General features: G+C 36.9%; 1 protein-coding gene across 1 annotated transcript in view; it reads left to right on the top strand.

Moving 5' to 3' along the window:
- Positions 1-25,744, top strand: part of LOC102900754 — a 160,140-nt gene that overhangs the window by 127,692 nt on the left and 6,704 nt on the right. Inside the window, exons 30-41 of the mRNA XM_045048630.1 lie at positions 3,387-3,605; positions 8,509-8,640; positions 12,723-12,826; positions 12,931-13,113; positions 14,696-14,869; positions 16,266-16,442; positions 17,684-17,866; positions 17,974-18,156; positions 20,659-20,832; positions 22,713-22,895; positions 23,348-23,557; positions 25,422-25,595. Of these exons, the coding sequence (XP_044904565.1) occupies positions 3,387-3,605; positions 8,509-8,640; positions 12,723-12,826; positions 12,931-13,113; positions 14,696-14,869; positions 16,266-16,442; positions 17,684-17,866; positions 17,974-18,156; positions 20,659-20,832; positions 22,713-22,895; positions 23,348-23,557; positions 25,422-25,595 (2,096 nt within the window). The remainder of the gene's footprint in view (positions 1-3,386; positions 3,606-8,508; positions 8,641-12,722; positions 12,827-12,930; positions 13,114-14,695; positions 14,870-16,265; positions 16,443-17,683; positions 17,867-17,973; positions 18,157-20,658; positions 20,833-22,712; positions 22,896-23,347; positions 23,558-25,421; positions 25,596-25,744) is intronic.

Below are 25,744 nucleotides of genomic sequence, written 5' to 3'. Positions count from 1 at the left end.
ACTCCCACTTTGGTTTTCTTTTTCAATATTACTTGGGCTGCTCAGGGTCTTTTGTGGTTCCATACAGATTTGCTCTGAGAAGAATGCTGGTGCAATTTTGATTGGGATGGCATTGAATGTGTAGATTGCTTTGGGTAGTGTTGACATTTTAACAATATTTATTCCTCTAATCCATGAGGATGGAATGTTTTTCCATTTCTTTGTGTCTCGTTCAGTTTCCTTCATACGTTTTGTATAGTTTTCAACATACAGGTCTTTTACATCTTTGGTTAGGTTTGTTCCTAGGTATTTTATGGTTCTTGGTGCACTTGTAAATGGGATTAATTTCTTGATTTCTCTTTCTGTTGATTCATTATTGGTGTATAGAAATGCAACTGATTTCTGTGTATTGATTTTGTACCCTGTGACTTTGCTGCCTTTATGTATCAGTTTTAGCGGCCTTTGGTGGAGTCTTTCGGGTTTTCCATATAGAGTATCGTGTCCTCTGTAAAAGTGAAAGTTTCCCTCTTCTTTGCCAGTTTTGATGCCTTTTATTTCATTTTGTTGTCTGATTGCTGAAGCTAGGACTTCCACAACTTAGTTAAACAATAGTGGTGAGAGTGGACATCCCTGTCGTGTTCCTAATCTTTGGGCTGGTGGGAGGGGTGGAGGAGATCTCCATCCATCCCCCCCCCCCCCCCTCTGGTAACCAACAGATTTTTCTCTATAGTTAAGTGTCTGTTTTTTTCTTTTTCTTTTTCCCACTTTGTTTTGTTTCTTAAATTCCACATATGAGTGAAATCATATGATATTTTTCTTTCTGTGACTGATTTATGTCACTTAGCAATTATACTCTGTAGCACTATCCATGTCATTTCAAATGGCAAGATTTCATTCTTTTTTTATGGCTGGGAAATATTCCATTATGTGTGTGTGTGTGTGCGTGTATTATAAATATATATGTACGTCATACATGTATATGTATTCCATTATATATATGTATATGTATACCTTATGTGAATGTATGTATCTATGTTATATGTATACCACCCTCTCTTTATCCATTTGTCAGTCACTAGACATTTGGGCTATTTCCATAATTTGGCTGTTGTTGCTACTATAAACATTGGGGTGCATGTATCCGTTTGAATTAGTATTTTTATATCCTTTGGGTAGATACCTCGTAGTACAGTTGCTAGATTGTAGGGTAATTCTATTTTTAACTTTTTGAGAGACCTCCCTACTGTTTTCCAGAGTGGCTGCACCAGTTTGCATTCTCACCAACATTGCCAGAGGATTTCCCTCTCTCCACATCTTCACCAATACCTGTTGTTTTCTGTGTTGTTTATGTTAGCCATTCCGACAGGTGTGCGGTGATACGTCATTGTAGTTTTGAGTTGTACTTCCCTGATGTTGAGAGATGTCGAGCATCTTTTTATGTGTCTGTTAGCCATCTGGATGTGTTCTCCGGAAAAAGGCGTATTCATGTCTTCTGCCCGTTTCTTAACTGGATTATTTGTTGTTTGGGTGTTAAGTTTATACCTTGTTGTTGGGTGTTGAGTTCCTTATATGTTTTAAATATTAATCTTATGAAATTTTAAAAGATTGGAATTATTGAGAGTACATCTCAGACCAAACAAAGTTAAGCAAGAAATCAGTTTAAAAGATAACTAGAAGAACCCCAAGTTACCAGAAATCGACACTTTAGAAGACAATCTTTTAAAAAATTAAAGCAGGACTTCTAGCTTTTGTGGTGTGATGAGCTTGGTGAACTCACTGAGCTTACTGAGGACATTAAGAAATAGACTCACACATTTCCAGTTGCCTGATTTAAGACAAAAGTCAGAGTGAAGCAGTGTAGTAGGAAAGCGGTGATATTTTCAGTAAATATTGCCCCAACAGTTGGATAGCTATATTTTAAAAGTACGTCTGTCGCTCTTAGTACCAGATACCATACACAAATGTCAAATGAGTTGTAAATGTGAAAGAGAAAACAATGCTTTTAGGGGAAAACATTATTGCATCCTAGGACTAGGCAAGGATGTCTTAAATAGGACACGAAAGGTACTAATCCAAACGGGAAACAATTTCAAATTTAAATCAATTTTAAAATTAAGAAAACCTCTTTAAGTTTATTTATTTATTTGGAGGGAGAGAGTGAGTGTACATGCACAGGCATGTGCCAGGGGCAGGGGGGAGGGGCAGAAGGGCAGAGAGGGGGAGAGAGAGGGAGAGAGAGAATCCCAAGCAGTCTTCACATTCATAGTGTGGAGCCTGATGGGGATTGAACTCAGGAACTGTGTGACATCATGACCTGAGCCAAAACCAAGACTCGGATACTTCACCAACTGAGCCACAGGTGCCCCAAGAAAATTACTTTTGGTTTTAAGCTCCAAACATTTTCTTTTTGTCCATTGCAATGATTCTATCCCGTGACATTAACAAGGACTGTCTCTGCTGTGGCTAGAGCCATAGACGTGCAAGGCGACTAGTGACCCAGAATTCTTTTCTGCTTACACGTGTCAGTGAATTCAGCCTGAATTTGTGGTTTGAACCCTCTGAAAACGTGTCCAGCTTCCAAAGCTAGCCACCAACTTCCAAAGCAGGCTTGAAGAATATGTTTGAAAAAATTACACCCAAGCATAACTATGAAAAGCAAACATCTAACTGTTCCATTTAAAATGAAGAAATTCTGCTCAGTATAAAACATGTAACACTGAGCAAATAGCCCATCGACGGAGAAAATATTTATAGTACATATGTCCAAGAATATACAAAGAGTATAGAAAGAATTCCCACAGTGAGATAAGTAAAAGACAGATAACTCAGTAGAAAAGACTTGAATAGACAATTCACCCAAGAGGATATCTAAATGACCAGTTGCTACACGCGAGTTCTCCACTTCATTTGTCATCGGGAAAAGGCGTATTAAAGCCACAAAGAAGTACTGCTCTGTGTTCACCAGAATGGCCAAAATCGCACAGGTTGGAGACATCAAGTGTGTTGAGGATTTGGAGCAATGTATACACTGCTGATGGCACACCAGTTAGCAGAATCCTTTTGGAACACTCTCTGATGTTACCTGGTACACGTAAACGTATTCACGCGTCATGTCCTACCATTTCACTCCTCAGTATGTACTCATCAGGAATGACGACCTGTCTTTACCAAAACCTCATAATAGGCTCATAGCGGCACTACTTCTGTTAGCTGCAAACGAGAATCCACCCCGGTGCCCAGTGGCAGGCACACAAATAAAATGAGATATGTTCAAAGAATTGAACATTACACGCCCTAAGAATTAATGATCCGCAATTAAACCCAACAGCGTGGTTGAATGACACACGGTTTTTCACGAAAGGCTCTGAATACTAAAGACTCAGTATCTGATCTCTCAGCTGATGCAGAGTACCAGACAGGCAAATGGACTCCATGTTCCCAGAGATCCGGAGAGTGGTCACCCTGTGTGTGGTGAGAGGAGGGCGAGAGGGACTGACTGAAGGGACACCCGGGGCTTCCCTGAGACCTAGTGCTACGCGGTTTCCTGAGCTCGGTGCTGCTGCAGAGGCGTCTTCACCTTCTCGAGATTCAGCAGACCCTTTGCTTCCCTTCTCTTCATGCTTATCGTATTTCAACATAGAGTTTTAGCAATCCAGCATTCCAGTTTCTTGAGTTTTGAATTGTTAAACTCATTTATGTCCATTGAGAGTGATCCTGTTGTTTCACACACGTATGTGACACGTCCTTAAAAGAATAAGTGCATGGTTTGCGGGAAAAGCAGGTCGCAAATATCAACCAGCACTGCATTCTTGGCAAAGTTCACTCACGTTGTCTGGGTCTTGTTTGTGAAAGCGTTGCCTAACGTCAAGCTCTGTAAATGATTTCTTTTAAAATTTTTTTAATGTTTATTTATATTTTGGGGGGGAGGGCAGAGAAAGAGGGAGACTGAATCTGCAGCAGGCTCCAGGCTCTGAGCTGTCAGCACAAAGCCTGGCTTGAGGCTCGAACCCACGAGCTGGGAGATCGTGACCTGAGCTGAAGTTGGATGCTTAACCGAATGAGCCACCCAGACACCCCTGTAAATGATTGTTAAAGGTGCTTTTATTATTTTATCTTTTGAAGTGTACACACGATAGATCTGAATGGGTTTGAATAATTAGAGAGTTAATGAAATTCGAAGTATATCACCGGTTACTGCCTTGCACATTCCAAGAACCTGGACATGTTCCAACTTAGAACAGGCTGGGTTTATAAAAACAAAAGTGGGTCACAACATTAACAATCAGTGGGAGTGCAGTGGGAGTCTGATTCCAACTCTGGCATTGCTGGGGCCTGTGATTGATTTTTTTTTCTTTTACTTTGCAAAAGTTTCTGATGGGCGGAGCATCTAGTAATCCCTTTCATTCCCAAACTGTTTCAACTTCCTTTTGGAGCAAGTGCTTTCCTGCTCTAATCACAACTTTTAGCTGAAGAGCAGCTGACATAGAGTGAGCAGTGTCGGCTATTAAATGTGCCCCTAAAGGATCCTCAAAATGAGATTTTCAGCACAGGTTGTTTGGCTTATGTGGTGGACTGTTTGTGTTGCAGAAGGTAAGAGTGCAAAAAGGAAAGCCTTTTCTGTGTTATAAAACATTTTCTGTTCTGCTTTCACAGTGGTAATAGGAATTTGGTGTAGATTGTGATTTAATTACTGTTCTGTAGCTTAGTGTGTGAGTGGCTTTTGACATTGTTAAGTTTCAAAAAATAGAAGCAGCTTATTTAGATGATGTGATTATTCATCATAATTTTATTTAATGTAGAAATTCGAAACATGTTTTAATATTTTGAATGCTGTAATATAAGCATTTCCCTTGTAATTATCATAAAACATAATTTACTCTTTTTGCTTAGAATTTTTACCCAAATGCTTTCTGTGAAAGTATGAAGAAGTATATGAATATATATAGAACCAGAACAGAAATTAGACAATAGAAACCTTCAAATCAACTAATGACTAGATTTATCTCAGATATAGATGTTAACTCTTTCTAAAGAAGAATCCCTTTAGCATTTACAACTGTTATTGTCACGGCCTTAAAAGTCTTATAGACAAGCAAGCATTACTTGTACCTTTGGCATGAATATATCATATAAATTTGAAAAAAATGAATATGCAATGTTTATAACATCCAAATATTCTCATGGGTGTTTTCCTGTGGTTGTATTGGAGGTATATTCTAGAAGACCAGTCTAAAGACTATTCTTAGGAGAATAGTGAATTTGAATGTAGAAGTTTTTATTTTCTGGCATTAGTAAGGCGATTTCTAGACACATAATTACATTTCATTCTAACACTACTTCTCAATAGATTAAAAAGTTTCTTTGGGTGGAATTTGGTTTCTAGTTAATGATAGGAAACTGTGTGATACTATTTGATTTACTTTTTTTTGAATGACATTTTTAAAACAAATGAGTTACCTATCATTCATAAATTTCCAAAACATTTCACTAAGTCAACAAGTTTTTTTGAATGCTTGCTTCCTGTCAGCCTCTAAGCATTGAAATATACCAACAAATAACACTAAAGCTCTGTCATTGATGGTCTTTCAATTTAGAAAATGAAGGCAGGTATCTCTCTTTAATTATATTCCTCAGTCATTTTTTTAAGGTTTATTCAAATATGCTTAATTTTTTTTTTTTTTCTGAGACACGGAGCGTTTTTAGTTTCACATTCTGATATGCTATTGCTTGATTTTTAGTTCAGAAACCTTATATCCAGCCACCTTTGAAACTAGCTATACAGTCGTATTTACTGCATATGTAAATATTGCTGTGTGTATTCAGATGTAAAATATTATTGTGTCGGCAAAGAGTTCCAGAACACTCTTAATGCTACAAACCATTACAAACATCTTTTTCTGTACACAAGTGTTTTTGTCTTTTCTTTAGCAGGAGTATGTTCAGTGTCTCAATATTTACGTGCTGTTTGCCTAGGCTTTATGTGGACATCATTTGTCATGTAAGGAAGATTTGTTTTCTTTCCAGCTCATGTTTAAAACTCAAGAATTGATGCCAAGTTTAATTAAACTGTTTCAGTGATTACAAAGTGGAATTTGAAATTTTAAAATCGGGTGTTATAAAGCATGTATTAAAAATTAAGTAATACTGATGTAAACTCCTTACTTACATAATTGATCCCAGCTGACTCATTTCACCTGTATTTTCTATTTCACCAAAATGTGTTTAAATGTGGCATCCGTTTCTGCTGGTGAATTGGGCATTAGCACTCTACACGCTATCGTGAGACTCACTCTAAATCCGGCTAATTCCTAATAGAGAAACTGTAACATGACTATTTAAAGTATTTAAAGCAATACTTTAGCCTCATGATTTTCCCAAAAGCGCACATGATGCACAAGTGAGTAGAAAAAAATCACATGAATTTTCAGCAGGTGTAGAACTGTGATTTATTCCTTGTTTGCCAAAAAGTTCTAAAACTGGTTTGAAATGCCAGTTCCATCAGTCTACCATACCTAACAGAAACTTCACTCAACAAAGTAACCTTACTCATTAAAAATATCCATATATCCTTCAATAGTTGCCTCTGGTTTTATTTCCCATGTAGAAATAAATATGAAATAGTAAATTGAGATATTGAGAAATACCACATTGAATAGTGAATGGTAAATTGAGGAACTGAGAAGACAGTTTGGAACACCAGCACAATCTGCTTTACTCAACCAGTCTTAATGTTTTAGCATTTCATAAATTGCCTCTGTCCTGTTCAGAGTGAACATTCCTCAAAAAATCCTCCTCACTCTAAAGAGGAATGATAGCCCATAGGAAGAATTTATTGGCCCAAGTTTCATGGAGACCAGTTAGTACCTTTTTGATGCAATAGGCTCTCTGCTTTGCCATTGCCAGGTGTGTAGAAATATTAGTTGTTTTCCTTGTAAAACATCGCAGTTGGGCGAATCACCACAGGCTGCTAAGAACTGGTCATATTTACAGGACAAAGTTTAGAATAACAGTCCCTCCATCTTACCACATAGTAGTTTCTGTTTCCTGGAATATATTATGACCAGCTTTTCATGTAGACCGTTTAGACTTCGGGTCTACAAAGTGCATAATCTTTGAAATTAGCCACAGCCCAGAAATTCCTGGCTGAGAAATGTGAATAAATTAAAAGCCTACTAAACCTACTTAAATTTTGTTTGGAGAGATGTGGGTGTTACTTAATTCTGGAGGTTTCAAGGGCCAAAAATAATCTTTCAGGACCTAAAATATAGATCAAAGCTAGAGAGATTCTCTTCTATCAGAAAACAAAGTAAAACAATTTTTTGTATATTGTTTCAAGTACAAGATGGTTTCCAATTTTAGAGTTAACCCTCAAATGGAAAAAATAATTGACGTTATCAATCGTAAGAATTACTTATAAATTAATTAAAAGTACTATTTTATAAAGATGTGCATGAATGTTATACACAGTTATGTAATCCAGAAAACTTGAGGTAGTGGCGTTTAATCCCGAACTCTGTGTTGCAATGCCAATATGATAAATAGGAATTCGCCTTCTGCTGTCAAGAAAACTCCAGTTTTTAGAAATAGTTGTGTGATGTTTACCTATATGGTGTGATTTAAAGTTGTGCAGTGTCCCAACTGCTTTCAGTATCCTCTCTTCTTTGAAATGTAGTAGGGGCACCTGGGTGGCTCCGTAGGTTAGGCATCCGACTCTTGATTGTAGCTCAGGTCATGATCTCACAGTTTGTGGCATTGAGCCCCCAGCAGGCTCTGCGCTGACACCTGGGAGCCAGCTTGGGATTCTCTCTCTCTCTCTCTCTCTCTCTCTCTCTCTCTCTCTCTCTCTCTCTCTCCCCCTCTCCCTCTCTCTCTCTCTCCAGCTCTCCCTCTCCCTCTCCCCGTCTCCCCCCTCCCCCTCTCCTCCTCTGCTGTTTGCACTCTGTCTCTCAAAATAACTAAGTGAACATTTAAAAAAATAAATTCTATTTAAAAAAAAGAAAAAAACATGTTTTTTAAAAAAGAAAAAAAGAAATGTATTGATTTTACTAGATTCAACAAACCTGAAATTTATGTGGAATAGCAAATACTCTGAATAAATACTTTAGAATAGTAAAATCGAATAGTATTGACTGCAGTTTTACTGTGAATCATTATAAGCTGGTAAGTTCTCTATTACAATTTCAGTGAGGAAAGGTAGAAACAGATGATGAGGGTGAAGAAGGGACTAAGGAACTCTGGAAGGTGAGGTGGCCCTGGGGAGGGGAGATCTGATGGGTGACGCGTGACAGTGAGCGCCATGAGAAGGGTCAGAGCAGACGACCAGGGAGTGTCACGAGAGGGAGACGTGTGCCACAGCAAGCCTTGTTTATTTTTAACGTAGACATAATGGAGAATGCATATGCTACTTTTCTGCCTGCACATAATGTTAAACTAGAAGTCAGTTATCAACTTTTGTTGAAATTGTTCTTAGCTGAAAATAAGTATGTCCCCCAATGACACATAAATTCTCTTTTGGCCTTTGATTGCTAGGGCTACTGGTCAAGTCTACATCGATCCAGTTTTCTTTGCCCAATCCCTGATTGTTCTACAACCTTTGCACTTTCCCTTCTTCCCAATTACGCCTCCCCCTCACCCCACACACCATTCCTACCTGCCCAGGATGTGAGTTTTTCCCAACCAGTCTATCCTGTGCTCACTTACCTGATATGCACTTTACCCATAGCTTAACAACTTTAACTAGTTTCAGAATATGGTGCATAAACAAGAGATATATTTGGGGTAAAATGTGCTACATTTTAGGGGAAAAAATCACAAAATAACAAAAGGATTAAATGGGTTTGACAGAGCACTTCTATGTGTTTCGACGTTTTAACTGAGAGAGCCAAGTTTCTCAAACCATGTTGACCAAAAATGTAATAGATAGGAAAGTGATTATAGAATTGTTCCTTCAAAGGCTCCCCAAAGCCTTTTTGAACAAAATTAAAATGATTCATGACTTCAAAATTATGGCATAAATTCAAAATTAAGACACGTAGACAGAGGTACAATGGAGTTACAGATAGAGTTTCTTGGGTTCATGCAATAGAGCTTTGAGATCACTGCACATGTGTTCTCCTGTCTTACCTTTTACATTGGTTACCGTCTACTGTGCTCTTCCCATGGGTTGCCTGCAATCTGCAGATATAATGGAAAGGTTCCAAAAGAGCTTCATATTCATCCATTCATTCTTTCATTCATTTATTTGCCCATCCAATGGTCACTTTTTAAGTGACTGCTAAGTGCCTAAGTGCCAAGCATTAGGACTAGCATGTACCAAAAGGCCATTTAGTGGGGAAAACAAAAGGAATGATTATTGTGTTTCATCAACATATTGTATTTTACTGTATAAAGCATTGTGATGGAGACAAGCAAAAGAGAGACTGCAGGATCATTTAGAGGAGACAAGAAATCCAAGTTGGAATGAGAGTCTGGAGTGGGATCAGGTTGGGGAGTTTGTTTGTAAGAGGTGGAATGAAGAGAGCCTAATCTGTCAGGGTCACGATGGCATCTTGGGTAGGCTTTGAAGGTTGGATGGGAGTTATGGAAATATGGATGCCAGGGAGGAGGACATTCAAGACTGAGGAACATGGCTCCTGGGTGGCTCAATTGGTTAATCATCGGACTCTTGATTCAGCTCAGGTCATGATCTCAGTCTTGACATCGAGTCCCGTGTGGAGCTCCACACTAGGAATGGACCCTGCTTAGGATCCACTGATAAATGAATGGATAAGGAAGATATGAGATATATATATATATACGTATATATATATACACACACACATACATACATACACACACACACACACACACAATAGAATATTATTCACCCATGAGAAAGAAGAAAATCTTGATATTTACAACAACATGGTTGAACCTAGAGGACAATACATTAAGTGTAATAAGCCAGAGATAGCAAATACTTTATGATAAAACTTCTATATGAAATCAAAAAAGAAAAAAGAAAACATCAAATTCATAGAAGCAGAATGTGGAATGCAAGTTCTGTCAGTGGTGGGTGTGGATGCTGGTCCAAGCGTGTAAGCCTTCAGTTATAAGATAAATAATTCCGGAGATCTAATGTACTGCATAATAAGAATCAAAGTAAATAACTGTAAACTATAATCAAATAACAAAGGAAGTCATCAAAAGAGGAGCAAATTGAAAAAAACAGATGCAAAACAGAAGACAATTAGCCACATGTTAATAGTAAGTGTTCACTTACCAATAATTCCTTCAATTTAAATTTACCTATTAAAAGGAATATAGTACCTGAATGATTTAAAATAAAATAACCAAGAAATCACTTTAGATTTAAAGACACAATAGGCTAAAGTGAAGGAATGGAAGAAGATATTTCATGCAAATGGCAACCAAAGAATGATGGAGTGATTAAACTTCTATGAGAAAAAAAAAAACTGACTTAATCTAAAACTGTCTCTAGAGATGAAGATCATTATATAATAATAATGAGTCCATTCATCAGGAAAATGGTAACAATTTTCAACAGACATGGAACCAACATTGGAATTCATAAATATATAAAGCAATATGGAGAGATGTGAAGAGGAGAAATTGACAGCAATACAGTAATATTAGGAGACTTTAATACCTCCCTTGGAACAATAAATACAACACAGAAAAGCAAGAAAGAACTTGAAGATTTGAACCACAATATAAAGATTTTTGGACCTAATAGATCTATATGGAATTTTTCACCTAACAGTAAAAGAGTACATTTACTGCACATGAAAGATTGTATGCACTATCTTTTTCAGTCACAATGGGGTAAAACTAGAATCGGAAAATTCACAACTACGTGGAAAGAAAAGACACTCTCAAGCAACAATAGGGTCAAAGAGGAAAGAGCAAGAGAATTTTTCAAAATATTTTGAGACATAAAAACAGTGTAACAAAATTCAGAGATGTTGCAAAAGCCGTGCAAAGAGGGAAATTTTTAATGATAAATGTCTACATCAACAAAGAAGATCAGGGCACCTGGGTGGCTCCATCAGTTATGTGTTCAACTCTTGATTTTGACTCAGATTTTGACTCTCACGATTGGGTTCTTGAGATCAAGCATCGCAGTAGGACTCTGTGCTGGCAGCACAGAGCCTGCTTGGGTTTCTCTCTCTCTCTCTCTCTCTCTCTCTCTCTCTCTCTCTCTCTCTCTCTCCCCCCCCCCTTCTCCCTTGCTTGCACGTGTGCACTTGTGTGTGTGTGTGTGTTTGTGTGTGTGTGTGTGTGTCTGTGCTCTCTCTCTCTCAAAATACATAAACATAAAAAATTTAGCTTAACATAGCAGATTATATATAAACAACCTAAGTTTATAGCTCAAGGAACTAGAAAAAGCAAACTAAGCCCAAATTTAGAAGAAGAGAGGAAATACTAAAGATTAGAACAGAAATAAATCAAATAATGTGTAAACAAAACACCCTATTCCATCATCTCACTAACACTATTATGTTTTTTCAAATTTATATGTATGTTGGGTTTTGTTTGCTTTTCTTTTTCTGATGGTTGATTTTCGTTCTGTATTCTTTTCTATTATATGTATATAACAGTAAAATTTCTCTCTCAGACTATGTTGTTATCATCTCACAAAATTTCATGTAAAATATTTTTCTTATAATTCAATTCAAAAGATTTAATGTTAAAAAAAAAAGATTACAGGGGCATCTGGGTTGCTCAGTGATTAAGCATCCAACTTTGGCTCAGGTCATGATCTCATGGTATGGGAGTTCAAGTCCCACATTGGTCTCTGTGCTGACAGCCCAGAGCCTGGAACGTGCATCAGATTCTGTGTCTCCCTCTCTCTCTGACTCTCCCCCGCTCACACTCTGTCTCCCTGTCTCTCTCAAAAATAAACTTAAGGGGCGCCTGGGTGGCTCAGTCGGTTAAGCGTCCGACTTCGGCTCAGGTCATGATCTCACGACTCGTGAGTTCGATCCCCGCGTCGGGTCTGTGCTGACAGCTCAGAGCCTGTAGCCTGTTTCAGATTCTGTGTCTCCCTCTCTCTCTCTGACCCTCCCCCATTCATGCTCTGTTTCTCTCTGTCTCAAAAGTAAATAAACGTTAAAAAAAAATAAACTTAAAAAAATTTTTAATAAATAAATAAGATTATATACCTTACCCCTTATCCTGAGTGTTTAATATTCCCAGTATCCCATTTCCAGTGTACTAGGCACCCCAAGTGAAGGAATAAAATTACCAATTATGAAAAAATATATAGCTCATATTTTCTCTTTTGATTTCTTCTTTATCCATGGGTTATTTAAAAACTAAAGCTGAACTTTGTGAAGACTTTGTAAATGACAGAAGTCTTGTTTGTTGTTTCAAGTCAAGTTACACATAATTTGAGGAACCATCGTTTTGGTCTTAGAACATGAAGGAACGTGCTGATCTGTGTCATACTCATTGAACTCCACGTATCCATATGGTTTTAAGCACCCAATCATGATGACAAACATTGCAGATTCTCAGAGTTGTGGTAGCTATGGTGTCAGATTCTCTGAGATCGTCACCTGATCTCAGATACCCCAATTGAGTACTGGAGTTGCTTAGGAGACCCCGAGTTGGCAATATTTAAAACAAGTGCCTGGAAAGGACCTATTGCCGGTACACCTCTGACACACTGTAGGATTCCAGATCCATTAGACAAACAGATTCATCATAATTTCCTAGAAGGGATTCTGGGTATTCTAAATGTCGCTTCATTCCAAAGAGAAAAAATTAATGAACTATTTTGATTTAGTATCTTTGTCGCTTACTTTTTCTGTCCCAGGAATTTGGATGATTCAGATTTTTCCAGGTTTTCATTTGTAAATGAGTCCTTATTTTTGTGTTGTTACAGTGAATCTTTATAAAAATGTTTATTTATATGCTTATCTTTTCCTTATACTTTCTGCCTTTCAGAAACATGTTCAAAATCAGAGATAACAATTGAAAATGGATTTTTTTCTGAATATGAACCTACATATCCCTTAAATAAAGAAACACAGTATCAATGTAAACCAGGATATGTAACACCAGCTGGTAAAACTTCAGGACCGGTTACATGTCTGGAAAGTGGATGGTCACCTCAACCCACATGTATTAGTGAGTAATTTATTATGTTCCTATTCATTATGCTGATGGCTATTGAACAAAAGTTTACTCTAAATTCTTTTCTGAGGGGAGGGGCTGACACGATTCCCATTTGAAAAGATAAATGAAAAACGATGTAAGTTTTTGCCTTTAAGAGTAATCACTTATACAGCGTAGTAGCAGGACATCTTTCAGTTTACGTTATTTTCCACTTTAAAACATCCTGTGATTTGGAAACGAGTTAGGGAGCCTTATGTGTATTCTCCTGGAAACTCACTTATTTTTGGCTGGCAAAATATATTTGTGCCTATTCCTGCTTTTAGGTGATCAGACTTTGATGACAGAATCTTTGTTTCTAGACATGAAAGTTATGTTTGTAAGTGAAGATGTGGGTCCATAGTGCAGAATTTTAATTAAAGTATGGAGTTTATGGTTGACATTCCAGGGTAGCCCACTTTAAAAATCCTCTCCTTTAGAAAATCTTCATAAACATCTAGTTAGTGGAGAAGGAATACTGCTAGATGGTGCCAAATACAGCTGTGTTGAAAGATGTCCCTGTCCCTGGATGTTTATGAAGATTTCTGTGAACAGTTTCCTCAGTTTATCTTATCCTCCAAAGCTACACAGTGATACTTTTGAACCGATATTTACATATTCACTTTAAAGGAAGTGGATATTTGAATATCCATTTGTACTGTTTTCATTTCCTTTTTTTTTTTTCAATTTCCATGCTTACTATGGGCACTAGCCACAAAAAAAATCATAAAAGTGGCTCCCATATAAAGTCATTTTATACTGAATGTTAGTTAGTTATCCATTGTAATACTTACTATGGAAGAGAAACACACTGTCTCTCTTCACTAGTATAGTTTTGCTTTGTTTTTTAAAGCTTTAAGGTAGCTGGCTCCATAACACAGCATAAAATTTGAGATGAATTACCTAATCTTTATGAACACACTGTTAGCAAAAATTAAAACTTTTAACATTTTACTTTCTTATAACTAATAATAAAAATAGTTATCTCTCCATTCAGTCTTGGTAAGTTTAGAAAAATGAACAGCCATTAGGAAAATATTTGGGGAAGAAAATCAGCATGTGAGCTTTAGAAATTATGATGTTTTAAAGTAGAGTTTTACAGAATGTTTAAAAATTTACTTGCATTTTTGAAAACCAATCGTATTCAACTGATCCAGTTTTGTCTGGAATATTTGTCACCTTGCTAGTGAATGTGGCATCTTAGTTCACAAAATCCTATTCCTCTCTGCTAGTTAAAATAGGATGCACCTGTAATGGCCTATTTGATTACAAGCATGGCATAAACACATAAGTATAACTGATTGAGAAAAGTGTTTGTAGAAAAATTTTTTCAGAGTGTTTAAGTGATGAGAAAAATGCTGTGTAGAAACATATTTTTTCATTTCGAGTAACTTTCAAGACAATGATTTATCACTGGTATTCTTAGATTAATTTGATACTGAATTTACTAGCACAAGCTAATTGACAAAGGTGTTTTTTACCTCCTTGGGATGAGACTTAATTACATCGTCCATTAAATAATATTAGAATTGAAATCTTCAATTCTGTTATGCATTAGAATCTTGTGACATGCCAGTATTTGAGAATGCCAAAGCCAAAAGCAGTGGCACGTGGTTTAAACTCAATGACAAGTTGGACTACGAATGCCACGATGGATACGAAAGCCAAGATGGGCGCGCAGGTTCAATAGTGTGTGGGAACGATGGTTGGTCTCATAAACCAGTATGTTATGGTAAGTACCATTTTGCCAGGTATTTTTTTTTCATGACTAACAAAATTAACAAGACGTGTTTAAGATATCCCAGTTTGAACAAATTTGCATTATTTAAAGTCATTTTGGGGGCATCTGGGTCGCTCAGTGGGTTGAACCTCAGACTTTGGCTCAGGTCATGATCTCACAGTTCTCGGGTTTAAGCCCCATGTGGGGCTCTATGCTGACAGTTCAGAGCCTGAAGCCTGCTTCGGATTCTGTGTCTCACTCTCTCTCTCCACCCCTCCCACTCACACTCTGTCTCTCTCTCTCTCAAAAACAAATAAACATCTAAAAATAATTAATTAATTAAGTTTTAAGAAGTCCTGATTAAAATCAAGGTGTCTTCTGATTTACTGTAACCTGGGAGAAGAGGGTGTTTGAAAGCCCAAGGACCATCATCTCTCTTTAACACAGTGTTTCCTATGGGCCATATACATGATAGGTTTATAAAGAAAGAATAATTTTGTTTGTTATTCTAGATGCAGGCTATCATATTATTTAAAACTGGGTTCTTTGAGTGTATGCTATAAGAAAACCAAAATTGTAGTTTCTTACAATTTCCTCAGCTATTTTGCCCATGAGTTTCTGCTCTTACACCTTCTGCCTTGAGTGTTAATTTCTGCAGGACCTGAGAGAAGCTCTTTATTTTAGGAATTTAGCTTATTTTTATTTGGGAATGTCACGAATGTCACAAACTTGACAAATTTGAAGGGATAACTTTACACATTCTTAAATTGAATCAGAATAATCAATAATTTATTAATAGGTAGTATAAAGGTTTAATAAGAAGAGATATTTGGGTATGATATAAATGCCTAGAATATGCCTAACTATTTGGCTTTGAACATGGTTCCTTATTTTGTTTCATTTTTCAGTTTGATTTCTGTACTAATATAATATAATCAATATAAATTAAGCTATTTTAATAGTTTCTTAGAAACTGTTAGAAATGTCTCCTAGTGTTCTGGTTGTCCAATTATATTTACATTAAACAAAATACTAATCTTATTTGAGTGCAATTTTAGAAATGTAGCATCAGGGTTTTTTTTTTAATGTGAAAGAATATGTTTCTGTTTTGGGAGTACAAAATAATATAGCATTTATTTTATAAATGTCAGTTATAAAATCAGATCCAGTGTAAGCAAGTTGACTTTCCAAATACATTTTCAGGGTACATATGTTGCTCTTCAATGCCTTAATATTTCTCAGGGTCCCCTATGAATTTAGAGGGCATAGAAAACCTAATATGTAAAATTTTCTGTGGCTCCTCTGTATAAGCAGTACCCAGCACCTCATTTTTATACGACACATATAAAATTTACTTTGCCAATGATTCATTTTATATTCTCACCAAATTATTTGAACATTTTTATAGAAATAGAATGCAAGATTCCTGAAATCGAAGATACCTTAAATATTCAGCCTAAAGAAGACAAATATAAAGTCGGAGATGTGTTGAAATTCTTCTGCACACAAAGACTTCAAAGAGTTGGACCAGATTCAGTTCAGTGTTACGACTTTGGATGGTCCCCTAATCTTCCAACATGTAAAGGTGAATATTTATCTTCTAATTGCTACAACAAGAAATAGGATTTTTGAAACCAACATTTTTATGTTTTTGTTTCTCTCACGCTTAATTTTCTGTTGGCTTCAAGTGTGTGTGTCTGTAATCTAATTCATTAAGCCACGACATGTGTTGGGTAGTAGATATCTCAGATTTTCTTATTTAAGAACTCAATCTCCACTTGTTTCTTGAAATATGTAGTGGTAATAGCCATAGATACGTATATTATGCCTCAGTGTTTGTTACTTTTCCTTTTGACTACAATTCCACTGTTAATATTGGACACTTGGTATGGCATGGGCCTTCCCTCAACCTTCATCGAGTGTCTAAACAATATTCAAGCAATGTATAGTTAATTCAGTCCATTCAATCACATGTATGTCTTAACCAAAGTTAAAATATGTTGATAAAATGCTAGCCTCAAATGATGACATTTTTTTCAGTTTTCATAAAATGTTTCCATGGCATATGAATATTGTTAACATTTACATGACCATATTTATTAATTGGTTTGCATACATCTCTAGAATATCTAGATTATTAAACATGTTTTCTGGGTTTCAATATACTTCCAATATACTAGTTCAGTGTAATTAACAGTACTGGGTTGCGGTGCCTGGGTGGCTCAGTTGGTTGAGCATCTGAATCCTGATTTCAGCTCAGGTCATGATCCCTGGGTCATGGGATCGAGCCCCATGTCGGGTTCCATGCTGAACATATAGAGCCTGCTTAAGATTCTCACTCCTTCGGGGCTCCTGAGTGGCGCAGTCGGTTAAGCGTCGGACTTCAGCCAGGTCACGATCTCGCGGTCCGGGAGTTCGAGCCCCGCGTCGGGCTCTGGGCTGATGGCTCAGAGCCTGGAGCCTGTTTCCGATTCTGTGTCTCCCTCTCGCTCTGCCCCTCCCCCGTTCATGCTCTGTCTCTCTCTGTCCCAAAAATAAATAAACGTTGAAAAAAAAAAAATTAAAAAAAAAAAAAAAAAGATTCTCACTCTCTCTCTTTCTCCTCTCCCTTCTTCTATCTCTCTTTCTAAAATAATAATTTTGAAAAAAGAACTGGGAAACATGTTTCTTGTTTAAGCACTATTTGTTTTTCATTGCTTAAGAAGGCTATAATAAAGTACATTATAAATAATATAAATTAATTAAAGAAAAAACTCCCCATTTTATTGTTTTTTAAGTTGTGTAATAGGTAATTTGATCATTATTTACACATTATTTCTCCTGTAGAGCAAACAAAACAGTGTTCTCCACCTCCTCAACTCCTTAATGGGAAAGTTAAAGAAACACAGAAAGAAAACTATGAACACAACGATTTGGTGGAATATGTATGCAATCCTAGATTTCTGATGAAGGGTGTTAATAAAATTCAGTGTGTTGATGGACAGTGGACAGACTTGCCTATTTGTATTGGTAATGTATAAAATATATTCATATTTAAAATAAACCAACCTTTTATATTTATAGAAACACATAAATTATATTTCATAAGTAAACATATTTTTCTGAACTTTTCACAGAGGTGGAGACTACATGTGGAGATATACCAGAACTTAATTACGGCTACGCTGTTCAGACTTCTAACCCTCCCTATCACCATGGAGATTCAGTGCAGTTCAATTGCAGAGAAGGATTCACAATGATTGGACAGAAATCAATTACATGTATAAGTGGATTATGGACCCAACTTCCTCAGTGCATAGGTGAGAAGACACTTCTCAAATAGACGGTCAATGAAATGTAAAATTTTTATTGTAAAAACTGTATTTGCAAACATAGTTTTGAAATTTAGATATATGCTTGAAAATGTCAGGTCTTAAATTATAATGATTGCTTATCGTCTACAAAGGAAAAATATAAACTAGCAAGAGAGTCTGATCACCCTTTCTATCCCTGAAATTAACATGGTTTTTAAGTGTGAAGCTAAATATTCCTTACAGTTATTCGTATGATTTAAATCTGAGTATTAATCGCCAGGAAAATAGAAGCATATTTGCATAAATCCCATTTTTGTTTTACGCGGCACTCTTGTTTTCAGGCCCTGGAAAACAGACAAAGTCAAGAAAGTGCCCACTTGCTACGTCCCTATAGGAATCTTGCCTCTCTCAAAGCTTCTAAGGATTTCTCAGTCTGTTTCAAATGCGGCAGCAAGAAGTTAATGTGCCAAAGGGTGGGTGAGCTGCAGACCCTCTGGGTTCGCAGTATAAGTCGGTCAAAGGAGGCAGTCAGGGTGGGGCCAGGAAACAAACCTGATTGTTGGACTTCACTCTGGTTGATGTATGTGCATCATCCTGACCTTTGGATGACCATGTCTTTGATGACTAGCTGGGAAAATACTGGGGGCCCTTTTCCTTTTTCCCTTGGAATGAGTTCTTTCCTACAGTTTTCTTGGGTCCTACATTCAAAGAGAGTCCTGGATGTCGAATCTTACTTATTCACCAGATGTCTAGGCATTAATTGTTCCAAGGAGAAGGTAGGGCTTAGGCTCATGTTCCATGAGAGCGAGATTGACACCTGTTTTGTTCACGATGTATTCCCAATATACAAAGGACTGGTGAACATACAGCAGACATTAAATAGGAGTTTGTCCAATGAACCCTCAAGTGTTGTTGCTTTTTAATCCTTACATTTTTGCTAGACACATTCCCATGAGAAGTATTGCCAGTCCTTCAAGACCAAATTTCATCTTTGTCCTCTTCTATCTCCACAAACGATTTCCCCTCATTTATATGGCGGAAAACCCAAGGTTGTAACGGGCATGAAAACTTTCAACTTTTCACTCTTATACTAAAACATCTATTTCATTTATTACTCTTTTTAGATCTCAGAGTTTGCCTTTCCAAAGTTAATCTTCGACCTATATTCAAGTTTACCATAATCCACTTTTAACTATCATAGACCTTACTCCAATTTTCTCCTCTCAGTGTTTATTTTGTACCTCTAGCTAGTCTAGCTTTTCACTCCTCTCAAAATGTTTATTTTCTCGTAAGAATCAAGGAAATTCTTTCAGAAACCGGTCAATCATAGGACCATGACAACACCCACTACCACTCCTTTTGACTATAGATGAGTTACTATCACCAGAAGAAAACCTTGTTTTGTCTCCCTCAACACTGAGGACAAGCCCTAAAACCAGAATTTATTTTCAGCCTCTAGTGTGTTTTGAATTAGTCCCCTTTGTTTTATTTTTTATTGTATTACAAAACCATTACTTTTTGGGTAATTATTAAAAAATCCAAAGACCTACATCAATTGATATTTTATCAAATTGACAAAGTACTCCGGGCTGCATTGAATTTTTGAAGTATGTAGTTGTATAAAAAGTTGTTATACTCGTATTGGAGTCAACAAAATTTTCTCTTACAATATTATTGAATTATAGGTTGACCTGATGTACAAAATAGTTTTTCAAAGATTGGAAGAGTATATTACAGTAAACAGGTTGTGACTTGGAGCACCCAATTTCTTAGTCCAAGTATTTGTCCCATTTTAGTGATCATGCAAAAGATCTGCTTAAGTGTTCACATTTTACATAATACATCTTAGATGTGTTTATTAAATTACCCTAAGTGAAGGGGCACCTGGGTGGCTCAGTCAGTTAAGCATCCGACTTTGCCTCAGGTCAATATCTCACGGTCAGTGAGTTCAAGCCCCGCGTCAGGCTCTGTGCTGACATCTCAGAGCCTGGAGCCTGTTTCAGATTCTGTGTCTCACTCTCTCTCTAACCCTCCCCCGTTCATGCTGTCTTTCCCTGTCTCAAAAATAAATAAACATTAAAAAAAATTTAAAAAAAAATTACCCTAAGTGAAAAAATATATTCATTTTTCTGAAACACGATATTTAAACTAGCAGCTTCATACATTCTATTTCCACAGATAAATAGGAGACCAAATTTAACCAGGTGATGACTGTTCAGTGTGTAAATCATCCAAAAAAGTGAGCCTCTTAATGCTTTTCTAATCCCCAACATGCAGACTATATTTATGGCAGACCTTTTCTCTGAAATTTCAAAGCCTGGACACAGGACTTATGTTCAGACGTAATAAATAGCCCATCACATGCAATATGATCAGGAATAACTTGGTTGGTGAGACTTACGGGCATAAATTCTAATTTCGATATACTATTGAGTCTAAGCTATTGTGCTGCATTAACTGCTTTGATTCTTGTAAGTAGTCTTTGCAAGGCAATATTTTCATTTCTAGCAACAGATGAACTTCAGAAGTGTAAATACAGCTTAACTATACGTGAGCCAAATCCATTATATGAGATCGAATTTGATCATAATGAGAAGATAAGTTACAAATGTAGAGGAAAATTAAAACAGAAACACTCAACGTGCATAAATGGAAGATGGGATCCTGAACTAACCTGCACAGGTAAGCTCTTGTTTATAGTACTTTCAAAATCTTACTCTCTTTCTTCCTAACTTGCCAAAGCAGTATTTGGGCATCTTTTAAACATGTTTAACTATTTATTATTACAAATAACTTTGAAGCCTGAAGGGAATTTAGAAACTAACCAAAACATCATTTCTAGATATTAAGTGCATCAGTGCTTCAGTCAGCTATAAAACAACCCACCCAGAAACTTGATGGCCTCAAATTAACGCCCGGTCGGGTATCTCTAAGAAATAGTGATTTGGTTTTCTTTGAGGCTGAGGAGAGCACAAAGATGGCATCCCCTGGTCCACCTTCCCTGAGGGCACCGCGGTGGCCGCCAGATGTGTGGCAAATCTCAAGTCCACCCCTCAGGCTACCGGTCTAAGACAGATAATTAGGCTTTTTCCCCAGAAAGTCTGGGCTGTGTTTCAGGCTGCTTTGTGGTGCCCCGGAGGTAGTGGCCCACCAAGAGTTATCTCTCGGATTGTTGTAGTGTGTTGCAGGCCCCAGAAATGCAAGCCCCTCAGGCCACTAGAGCCTGGGGATCAAGGAGTGTGCCCTCTGTGGGCTGAGCATGCTGGCCAGCTTTAGCGAGGCAGCAGAATGCAGGGCTGGGGCCCGCTCGCCGGCTTTGATGAAGCCACAGGAGAGCCCTGGGCTGGAGTGCACCCACTGGTGCCATCAAGGTAGAGGGAAAGTGTAGACATGGCACCTGCCGGAGATTTAGTTGCCAGACCAACCTCTGGCAAAATGTATCAAGAGGAAGTAGAAATTAAGATTATTAGGACAAAAATGCTTAAACAAGCAGATATAGAAGAGAATAAATCCTTGAGAATACATTGAAAAAATATGCCAAGCAAATGAAAACAGAAATAAGAAAAAAACTTTTGATTAAATATAAAATACTCCTGCATCTGTCTAAAGATAGAAATAGAAAATATGACCATATTAGTCAGCATGAATGAATTATATTCCGTCAACAATTTCTCTGAATTGAATACAAAGTGTCAGATAATTGGAAGGACTCAGGAGACTTCCCAATGTACAGTCACATAAGGTCTTTAATGAAATAAACGCATGGCAGGAGAAAGCAAAACGTAGGTATCACAGAGAGGTCCAAAAGCCTCCAGGGTTAGCCGTCCAGAGTCTTCCCTCAGTGGAACAGGACATCTTTGTCTCCAGATTATGAACTGCCACGATACATGTGAGGTATCTCTGCTTTATGGGAGCTCAAACGCAAGTTTGCAAAGGAATCTTGTATACCTTGCTGGTCATAGAACTAAAGTCAGGCTGTCTAATCCGTTAAACAGGGTGCATTTCATCATCTGTGTATCTCTAAACAGTGTCGGCAACCTAGTCAACAGTATCTCCAGAGAGTTTTGAACTTTAAACAACACACTGTTAATCACTAATGACCATATCTAATTCATGTCTTGGCCAGGAACCTGTATCAAATAATTGATCTTTAACTACATGTAATTCTTCCTTTGGCTAATTATTTTCCATTCCGCATCTTATACGTGTTTTAAAGCAATCACAATACATTTGATTATAGATAGCTGTAAAAAGATCCTAATATCAGTATTTATTTAGTGCCTGTTACTGAGTGGATGATTCAGTTAGTACATCGTAATGGTTAGAAATAATTAAAAGAAGTTTTGCATAAATTATGCACGATTTATCACAGAAGGAATAAAAGGAAGATACTACCATTAAGACCACGTGTGATGTATCAAAGCGCTCTACAAGCTGAAGAGTATCACATGTTTAAGCATAACCTTATTATTTGATCGTTTATGATACATTATTATTGGGCTTTCTCTTTAGTATTTTTAACTTCTGGGTTTCATCACGAAATCTAATTTTCATATTTGTAGAAGTACAAATGCAGTCATGCCCACCTCCACCTCAGATTCCCAATGCTCACAAGATGGCAACGACGGTAAATTATCAGGATGGAGAAAAAGTATCTGTTGTCTGTCAAGACAATTATATAATTCAGGATGCAGAGGAAATCGTGTGCAAGGATGGAAGATGGCAGTCAATACCACACTGCGTTGGTCAGTAATGCATAACTTGCTTTGTAACATTCTTTCAAATGAGGTTAATACTCCCCTGTGCTTTGTGTAAATGAACAACATAAGGACCTTTCTATCTATTTCACTTTATCTTGAAACAGTAAATTGTAATCTAAGTATACAAATCAATTGGCATTCTTTCACTTCTACTATGAAAGAAACAGACCAAAACTTTGGGTCACTGTGTAAATACCATAGAAAATTTGTTTGTAAATACCATAGAAAATTTCACTCGAGATGAACAGGACAAGAATGTGGGGGCAGAGTGAACAAGCAGATACTACTGTAGATTTGATGGAGACATGAGCTTGCAAATTCCAGATGTTTTTTAGTTTTTCAGTAATTTAATTTTTCAGATTATCCTTATTTTACAACCTCAACTAGTATTTGATTACATTTTTCAATTTAAACATTGATCTCTGTTGTTTATACAGAAAAAAGCCCATGTCCTCAACCACCTCAGATAGAACATGGAACCATTAAATCATCTCAATTTTCAGAAGAGATGGACGAACCATTGAAACCTGAGGTTTATGTACATGGCACCAAATTAAAATACACTTGCGAGGATGGTTTCAGGATATCTGGAAAAGATGAGATAACGTGCCACATGGGAAAATGGAGTTCTCCACCTCGGTGTGTAGGTGAGGACAGTATGCAAACCAGAATTCTATTTTCAATATAATCGATTAAGCATAATCAATTGTCTAATTCGTGAGAAAGAATCCTTTAGATTTCTAAATATACAAACTCATTTATAGCTAAATATCTAAAATCATTTATATATTTATGTACCTTACCAGCAATTTTGCATCATCAAGTCTATCCTCTTTGTGTTCATTTCATTGACTCATTACAGACTCACTTTGAATTCTGGCAATTGTTTAATGAAAACTAGATGTGTAGTACAACTAAACCTCTCTGTCCATATACATACCGCCTATTCATATTCCTACCCATTTACATATGGAACTTGTACTGATTGCTTTGCCATGAGTTTTTATAAATTTCTTTTGTTTTTCCTATAATGTCATTTGAGTTCTTCAACACATGGTACATAAGATGACTAATTCTTAATGCTCTTCTTTTTATTATTCGCTATTAGTTTGAGAAACACTGATAGTGTCTTTCATAAATATATTGACATTTTTATTTTTTTTATTATTTAAGTTTTAGTTTAAATTCCAGGTAGTTAACATGCAGTGTGATATTAGTTTCAGTTGTAGGATATGGTGATTCAACCCTTCCATACAACACTAGGTGCTCATCACAAGTGCCCTCCTTAATCCCCATCACCTGCTAAACCCATCCTCCCACCCACCTCCCTTGTGGTAACCGTCACATTGTTCTCTATAATTAAGAGTCTGTTTCTTGGTTTGCCTCTCTCCCTCTCCCCCCAACCCCCCCCTTTGCTCATTTGTTTTGTTTCTTAACTTCCACATATAAGTGAAATCATGTTATTTATCTTTCTCTGACTTATTTCGCTTAGCATTACATTCTGTAGCTCCATCTGTATCATTGCAAATGGCAAGATTTCTTTCTTTTGTGACTGATTAATATTCCATTGTATATTTGTACCCCCTCTTTATTCATTCATCTATCAGTGGACACTTGGGCTGCTTCCATATCTCGGCTATTGGAAATAATGCTGCTATAAACATCAAGGCACAGGAGTCCCTTTGAAGTAGTATTTTTGTATTCTTTGGGTAAATATCTAGTAGTGCAATTGCTGGATTATAGGGTAGTTCTACGTTTAACTTTTTGAGGAATCTTCACCCTGTTTTCCAGAGTGGCTGCACAAGTTTGCATTCCCACACCAACACTGCAGGAGGGTTTCCCTTTCTCCACATCTTTGCCAACACCTGTTGTTTCTTGTGTGTTGATTTTAGCCTATCTGACAGGTGTCAGGTGATATCCCATTGTAGTTTTGAATTGCATCTCCCTGATGATCAGTGATGTTGAGCATCTCTTTATGTGTCTGTTGGCTGTCTGCATGTCTTCTTTGGATCTATGTCTGTTCTTGTCTTCTGCCCATTTTTAACTGGGTTACGGTTTGGGGGTGTTGAGTTTTATAAGGTCTTTATATATTTTGGTTACTAACGCTTTATCAGCTACATCATTCACAAATATCTTCTCCCTTTCTGTAGCTTGTCTTTTAGTTTTGTTGGTTGTTCCCTTCACTGTACACGAGTGTTTTATTTTGATGTAATCCCAATACTTTATTTTTGCTTTTGTTTCCCTTGCCTCAGGAAACCTATCTAGAAAGAAGTCGCTATGGCTGATAATGTACTGACATGTTTAGTTTCAAATTCCTACTCAGGTTGTCAACTGGATACATCAGAATGATGGTTTTAGGAAGCATTTGCACACCATCTCCGTGATATAATTGCAGATCCTGTGTTATTTTATTCAAATAAAACTGCCAAATATGGCAACCAATGCATAAAATTAAGTTTCAGTTTTAGTAAAACATGGAGTCATTCTTTCTTTGTGTCCTTCTTTTTTTAGGACTTTCCTGTGCACCACCACACTTGATTCCACATGGTATTCTATCTCACATATCAGACAGTTACCAATATGGAGAAGAAGTAACGTACAAATGCACCAAAGGTTTTGAGATTAATGGACCTGCATTCATAAGATGTTTAGGAGGAAAATGGTCCCATCCACCAGAGTGCAAAAGTATAGTGTATTTAATTTTACTCTACGATTGATAAATATTCTTAATTCAGAGCATAAATGGTACAAATATGAAACTAGGTAGTAATTCCAGAATTCAACAGGGTATCTCTGGGAAGCTGTGGATTCTAGTAGAGAATTAATAGCCATAG

The sequence above is a fragment of the Felis catus genome, chromosome F1 (assembly GCF_018350175.1).
Source record: "Felis catus isolate Fca126 chromosome F1, F.catus_Fca126_mat1.0, whole genome shotgun sequence".
Taxonomy (NCBI): domain Eukaryota; kingdom Metazoa; phylum Chordata; class Mammalia; order Carnivora; family Felidae; genus Felis; species Felis catus.
Note: the sequence above shows the minus strand (reverse complement) of the source record. Positions and strands in the feature narration are given on the sequence as shown.